At 36.4% G+C, this 7,762-nt stretch overlaps 1 protein-coding gene across 2 annotated transcripts in view; it reads left to right on the forward strand.

The window, feature by feature from the left end:
• Positions 1-6,516, forward strand: part of LOC107858676 (upstream activation factor subunit spp27) — a 14,572-nt gene extending 8,056 nt beyond the window's left edge. The window contains exons 2-6 of one of the 2 annotated variants that reach the window (XM_016703432.2): positions 1,423-1,537; positions 1,664-1,838; positions 2,594-2,689; positions 3,009-3,169; positions 6,042-6,516. In XM_016703432.2, the coding sequence (XP_016558918.1) occupies positions 1,423-1,537; positions 1,664-1,838; positions 2,594-2,689; positions 3,009-3,169; positions 6,042-6,167 (673 nt within the window). In that variant the 3' untranslated portion in view covers positions 6,168-6,516. Of the gene's footprint in view, positions 1-1,422; positions 1,538-1,663; positions 1,839-2,593; positions 2,690-3,002; positions 3,170-6,041 lie in introns of both variants that reach the window. The other variant, XM_016703431.2, reaches the window with a different exon arrangement.
• Positions 6,517-7,762: the final 1,246 nt, after the last annotated feature.

Consider the following 7,762-nt stretch of genomic DNA (forward strand, 5'->3'; position numbering starts at 1 on the left):
CCAAGCTCCCAATTACCCTCAAAACCGAGACCTAAGTGTACCACCTCCCCCGCAATTTGATCAAGTCCAACAAGAAGGACTTGGAAGCCAAATTCCTCCACTAAAACCGAACCCTCCCATCCAAGAACCACTTAACCAAAGGCGTCAATCTCCACCAAATCAAACTCCTCCCTTCCAAGCTCCACTTCTCCAAAACCAACTCGTCCATATAGAGGAACATGGAAGAGAGGAACATGAAGGATATGGAGTCTATGATGAGGCTTATATGATGGAAGAAGAGTTTAGAGGAAAACATAGGGATCAAAGGGGATACCGAGGGCATGGAGGAAGAGTTGGTCCATGGGACCAACAAGGAACCCGCCACCAAGTTGAGATATGGGAATTGAAATGGATGAGATTGAAGGAAAATCTAAAGATGGAGAGGAAGCTGAGGTTCAAAATGAAGAAGTTGGCCGAGACTTGTGTTAATGAGATCCCATGTTCCTCATGTTCTTTGCGGACTGTTTTGGTGCCATCTCATGTTTTGCGGGCTGTTTTGAGTGGTTTCTTTGAGGTAAAGCCGTGAATTTGTGGGCAAATTCCTCTCAAGATGGAGAGGATAATACAAGAATAATCACGGATATGAGCTTAAGAGAGTGCGTGTTGGACCCGAGACTTGGTGGATGCAAATGAAGTGCAAAGGAGCACCTAAATGGACACCAAAACCGTCCATACATAGCACTCAAGGGCGCCTACTTGAAGCCATTCATTAAAGGGCCTTTTTGGTCATTTCACCTTACTTTTGTAATAAGTCTATAAATAGACTAGTTTAGGTCTTTAGTTCTTTAGTGGATGATTATTGTAAGTCTTGAACTTTTGAAACACCAAGTCCTCTCTCCTTGAGGCACAAACCAAAACTTGTAACTAGGATAGCATTCAAGGGTGGAATCTCTTGTGATTGCTTGTTTGTTAGAAACGTTGATGCTTGAGTGGTGGACTCTGCTCTTGTGTCGTCGTAAGAGTTAGGTGATGTTAAGGGTCTTAGAGTTTAATATACTCTTTGGTTCTTAGGATTTATACCACCTTTGTGTAGCTATCTATCCTTTTGTTTGTTGTCATCTTGTAGTAGTTTGTGTCTTGTGTTGTAAGCCGTGTGGTGTTGTCTTGTTCTAACATTGATGTTGTTCTTCATTGTTCATTATATTGTGTTGTAACTTAGTTTGGTTGGCTGATTTTAGTGTCACCTACACCTTGTTAACTTGTCAAATTCGTATTCTTGTTCTTGGCCGAAACTAGCTCACAAAGGGTCCTCGGTTTGTGCCTTGTTGAGTTGACTGTTTTGGTGTCATTTCATGAGTTCCTAGTCTCTTCCGTATCAGGAACTCTGTATAATTTTAGTCTAGTCTATAGTGGTTGAGCTAATGGTATATTAAATCCTATTAGGTCTGGGAAGAAGAATGAAAATGGTAAAAGGAAAGCTGGTGGATTTACCAAAGTATGTAGCCTTTCTCTGGAACTTCAGAAATTTACTGGGGAAGCAGAACTGGCAAGGACTGAGGTATCACAATTCTGCATGTTTCTCTCTCTCTCTCTCTCTCTCTCTCTCTCTGTTTGTCTCATCTTTGAAAGTCTCCATTGCCATGAATATTAACATGCATGAACTAAACACAAATATTCTGTGAAGGTGGTGAAGAGAATGTGGCAATATATTCGTGAAAATAATTTGCAAAACCCATCAAATAGGCGGAATATAAACTGTGATGACACATTGCGTGAGCTTTTTGGAGTGGATACCATAGACATGTTTCAAATGAACAAGGCCCTCGCAAAGCATATCTGGCCGTTGGATTCTGATGGTGGTATTGGACGCTTCTCTTCCTTATTTCTTTGTCCTTTTTCTCTTTTCTTGGTTTGCTGAATACGTTCTGATAAGCTCTACTATGAAACTTGATTCTTCCCACTTTGAAGATTCTGTACATAATCGCTTTCACAGAGCTCCTTTTAGATAAGCTGTTACTGACTTATGTTCAGTTCTCATAAAGTCTTGCTGCAACCTTCTCAGATTAATTACATAGTTTCTGGAGAGGATGCAATCCTAGATTTGTGTTTGTTTTGCTGACTTATTATTGTTCTGCCATGTAACTGTACTCCTTGACTGTCTAAGTCAAAATGGTTTTCTACGAGTTTCAGAAAAGTACATGCTCTACTGGTTTTCATGTCATGTTGTGGCCATCTTATGTCTTTGTAACTGTTTTGTCTTCACTGATCATTCTGTGCAATTAACGAGCCTTCTGTGTTGCATCCCAAATCTAGCTAGTAGTCAATAATATGCGAGGAAACAGGAATTTTAGGAGTGTAATATTATCTGGGATAAAGAACATTAAATGTTTCCTCATGTAAGCTGTTTTGTTTTAAATCCAACTTGTGGCCAGCACGTAATACAATAATACCAGTTGAAGAAATATTAGTCTAATGTATGTAATATTAGCTGATGTTGCAGCTTGTTAGTTTAGGGTTTAACAGCTAAAATCCTCTCGAATGATTAATTCATGACATGCTTGAAGTCTTGCATTTCTAATTTGTACTTTTCACCTCTCTGTGACTTATGGTTCAGTTTCCACTGTAACAACTTCTGGTTCGGTAAATTCTACTGCAAAAGGAAAAAGTTCTACAGCGAAGAAAAAGCGTCGGAAGCAAGAGGAGGATGAAGGTAATGACTTGGCTTTAATAACTATTCAGACAATGTTTTTATATTTTGCTCCCAGCTGCGAAAGTTGCTTTTACTTACTGTACTTATGCCAAAAACATGCTTTAATGTCTGAGATGTTCATTCTAGCATTCATCCCTGCAACTTCTTGTTGATTCTGCTTCATGATATTCCTTTAAAAATAGTAACGGGTTATTATCGGTCCCTACATTGTTTTTGTTGCTAACAAATTTAGATTCATACTTAGTTCTATTCTTGTCCATACACTGTGCACAATTAGTTAACAATGTATTTGATCCCACCTTTATTTGATTAGATTCAGATGAGCCAAAGAGAAAGGAAAAGCGGAAGAACTCTGGAATTCTTGCTCCACTCCAGCTTTCTGATGCCTTGATAAAGTTCCTTGGTACTGGAGAGAGTGAATTGCCTCGATCAAATGTTGTTAAAAGAATTTGGGAATACATTAAGCAAAATGACTTGCAGGTAGACATTAATTTGTGGTATCTATTATAATTTATATCTGCGCTGGATTGACCTCAACTTATGCCTTTTCCTTTTAGTCCAGAATTATAGAAACAAGCCTAAAGGTCAGTATAGTGTTTTTTTCTTTTTCTTTTTGATAACCAAAGAATTAATTAAAAGTCAGTATAGTGTCTTCAATATTATAATCCTTTAATTCTCGCTTTAGAAAGATTGCTTTAGCTAAGTCATTCTCAATATGGTTTGCGGTGGGTGCTCATCTCTTTTTGCCTTTAGTCACATTAAATGTAGCAGATACATACTTGAATGTTGCTTGATTTAGACAGGTGTTCAATGCTTTCATTTGCTACACAAAATAGTTTTCTTATAATGCTTAATGATATCTTCTAATACACATGAAGCCAGTATAGGTGTCTACTGTTATTACCTCAAAGGCCTGATTTTAGGAGGCACTAAGTCGGTTCCATGTAGTTATGGAAGAAACTATGTTAATGAATCAATTTTCGGTTAAAAAATGGTTAAGAAAATGGACTGTCCCAAATCATATAAAGAGACTACTAACCATATCGTCAGCTTTCCTCCCTTAGGGTCCAAGATTGAACATTTGAATGTGATAACATAACCTAGGGGCACAACATTAGGTAACCCAACATCAAGGATGGGTCTAGCTTGATTCTATGTTATGAAATGGACCTTAGGCCAGCTCAACACAAAAGCTAGCTTATGAGGATTATGCTAGAAAATTGAATCATGTGTTGGAAGAAGAAAAGACTTTTTTGTTTGTATGATAATATAATTTCTTAGTTCATGTATTAGAATTTGGTCCTAAGCCGGGGGTCTATCTGAAATAGCCTCTCTACTTCACCTGAGGTAGTGAGGTAGTGGTATAGTCTGGGTACACTCTAACCTCCCCAGACCCCACTATGTGGGAATACACTGGGTACGTTGTTGTTGTTAGTTCATGTATAAGAAAGTTAACTTAAAGGAGGCATGTATGGTCTTGTAGTATGCTAAATGTGATAGACTAGGTACATGTTAAGAGAACATATACATACCTATGTAGTTTAACCATTTTATGTAATCAAGTTGAGTAAGTGAAGAAGAAACGTTTTATCACTCATCTTCAAGAGAATTTGAGTGATTTAAGAGTGTTCTTACTTACCGAATTGTCTAACATTTGGTTTCATAGCCACTTGTCCGGAAGGTCTAGGGTAGAATTGAAAACTCTTTGAAGATTTGAAAAAAATGAAAATTCGCACCACGATTCTGATGAAGATTTACCTACTGCCAAGAAGAAAGTCAAATCAAGTGATTACGAATTTAGAAGAAGATAAGTGGACAACTCTAAAGAAAATGAAACAGATGAAGATGATTCTTGTTCCAGACAAGAAAAAGCATGTTCTTTTGTCTAACAAAAATAATTCTAAAGAATAATCTTTGAAAGAGCTCCTAGTATAGTGGATCGTTTAAAAGACTCTTTGATGTTGCAGATCCTAAAAAGGTTTCTACATGTAATTTCGAATGATCTACCTAAGTTTTGGTTAGCAAAACTGTTTGATACTAGTACTTTTGCTGGTGGAGGTAGCCGATACCTAATGAAATAGTCGAGGCATGTGCAAGTTTGGTTGGACGCTTTTATAAAACAAAAGATGATTATAGAATCTACAAAAGGCTGAATACATCAACACCACCTTAAGCTTGCAAGTAAATTACAATTAGACATTCTAACTACAACCTATTTCAATTAGCCACCTAAATGCATACTAGACCTTTCCCATTAGACACTTCCGGTTCAAACTTGGAAAAGTTTTTCCGTAAGTTCTCAACCGGCTATTACGTAAACTAGTTGACTATTTAAAATATGTTGCCTGCCTTAATTTTACGCATTAGCCTCCAATTGGAACATGCCTGAGGTTTTATAGTTTAGGAGGCTAATGCTAAAACTAAGGGAAGGGACATATTTTTAGTGGTTGACTTTTCTACGTTATAGGTCCTCTGATAAAATGCACTAAAGTTTTTTCAAAATATAAGTGGAAATGTCTAATAGAAACATTTTATCATGTGTTCATGTGCCATTCTCAATTGGAACGGTCCGTAATTCGAGTATATGAATAAAATTTACTAGCAAGTTTAAGGGGCCGTCAATGTATTGAACCTTTGCAAAATTAGAAACAACAAAGTTACTCAGGCTCACTTGTCCTCTCCTGCAGTACTTTTTCTCATTATCTTGCCATTGGTCTATTTTTTTTTATTAAACATTGTTATTTAATTAATTTCAGAATCTTGCTTGAGCATTGATTGTAAAATATGTCATAGTCGCATAGGTACATTCTTTGTGTTTCCTTTTGTTTCTTCTATCACCAACTTTATTTATCTGAAGAGCAGATGAGAAGACTCTCTTGATGTAGAAAATCACCTCTTTTAGACCATGGGAATATTTTATCATGCTAGCTAACTTGTTGAAACAATTTTTATTTTCTTCAAGTCCTAGTAGTATATATTATGAAAAGCAAGAGTCCATACAGTGACTAGGAAACTTAACTTCACATCACTTGTCAAACAAAAGGAACTTTAACTTCACATCTAGAAAGAACTTTAGATGAGCATGTAGAGCAGGATACAAATTTCTTATTTACGAGGAAAGAATACCAGGAATTTGGTAGTTTGTACCAATACGCAGTTAACATTTCCTTCTTAGGATTATTGAGAAAGCTAATCTTTGGTTGAGGACAAAAGTTGCATTCCCCGATTCAATTTTATGATTTATGTAATGCTTGATCAAAAAGAAAATTTTCTTGATAAAAAATGATTTATGTAATGGTCTGACTGGACAAAAGTTCGATATTAGCTAAAGTTTTCTTTCTTTATCTTGAAGGATCCATCTGACAAGAGGAAAATAATATGTGATGAGAAGTTGAAAGAACTGTTCCATGTTGATACCTTCACAGGATTCGGCGTAACAAAACTACTTACTCCACATTTTATTAAGGCAGAACGGTGATACGCTGGTTGTCATTTGGTGAAAAGCTTGATGGCTTCAGAATTTTGCTTTAAGTTTGAAGCTAGACACTAACATCTTTGTTATCTTTTCTGTTGTATATGCTTTTGGACAATACTGTACTGTGAACACTATGGGAGAAGGGGATGCTACTCTAAGTTGGTTCACAACATCTGCTCCTATGAGGGCAAGGACCTTGTTTTGCTTAAACTGATCAACTTAGGTATTGTACTTTGATGAAAATTGTGAAAATATACAAGGACATATAGGGAGCAGATGTGATTGTCAACACTTCTCATCTCCAAGACATTTTCATATGGGCATTCAATACTAATTAATAGTTCTTTTTAAAGGTAACCTATTAGTTAGGACTAACACTTAGTTGGTACGCTTGCTTTAGCTACAATATGTGGTAGGAGTCTTCTTCTTTTGTTAGGATAGATGTCGACCTGCTACTATAGCTGCATCTTATTGTTTCTCTGAAAACATTGAAATGTTTATAACAGTATGTCTGAACTTTTATTGGTTCTTGTTTAATGCAGTTTGTTATATATGAGCTGCTTTATTAGACTTGGTACATAACTATTTTATATTTTATAGATAGGTGGTTGAGAAACTCAAACCTTTGGGACCTTTGATTGTTTTGATATACTATAATCAAATATTGGGTTGTTTCATGTAAAAATTCGAACTGCTAGAAAGAATACTTTTATTTATTTTATGTGTTTAAACTGAGAACTGACTGATACAAAACTATGAGCAGGATATATTCGCTAACCTACTCTTGCCGAGTTTTCTTGAACGAGGCAAAAATTGAAGCGCCAAGTTTGTGCGAAATCTCCCTATTTTTATTGGGTCAAGTTCGTTTTTTGGGGCCTTACAAGCCTCTCTCTATTCAGAATCCGTTTCTTCTGTCATGGACTGCAGATGGTCCCATAGCACACTTTCGGTAAGAATAGAATAATAGAAGATTCAGCATGCAGAACACGACGAGTATTATAAATTCATGAATTAGAAATGTTGTGATGTACTCTTTTCTTTAACTTTTCATTTTAAACCAACCCAGTAAAATGCAATAGGGATAAAAAATGTAATCAATATTGTCTCGCTGTGACCTTCTCTTTAATTTTTGAAACAAAACTTTTATCACTCCATCTCCGGAATGTGGGGTAATAGGAATGGCGACGAAAGAGGGTAACGAGGACATAATTGATGTATACTGAGAATGTATATAACCCTATTCCGGCCTGGTCCGGTATGGAATGAACTTATAATCATGGAATCAACTCGATTATCAAATTATAAGTTCATAACCCTAGCCCATTCCCATTTTGGGCGGAACAGATCTACTAATTCTTTGATTCCAGTTAGTAAGAGGGGTCTTGAACTAAGAAATAGACCCTAGAAGCTAAAAAAGGCTATCCTGAGCAATTGCAATAATCGGATTCATTGATATTCCTGGTATAGTAGATGCTATCACACATACAATCATACTCAATTCGATGGAATTGTTTGATCTTAAGGGGGATCTTCTATAATTTCGCACGTGAGGGGTTATTTCTTGGTTTCGTCCAGTCATTAATAACTTGATTATTTTT

The sequence above is a fragment of the Capsicum annuum genome, chromosome 2 (genome assembly GCF_002878395.1).
Source record: "Capsicum annuum cultivar UCD-10X-F1 chromosome 2, UCD10Xv1.1, whole genome shotgun sequence".
Lineage (NCBI taxonomy): Eukaryota > Viridiplantae > Streptophyta > Magnoliopsida > Solanales > Solanaceae > Capsicum > Capsicum annuum.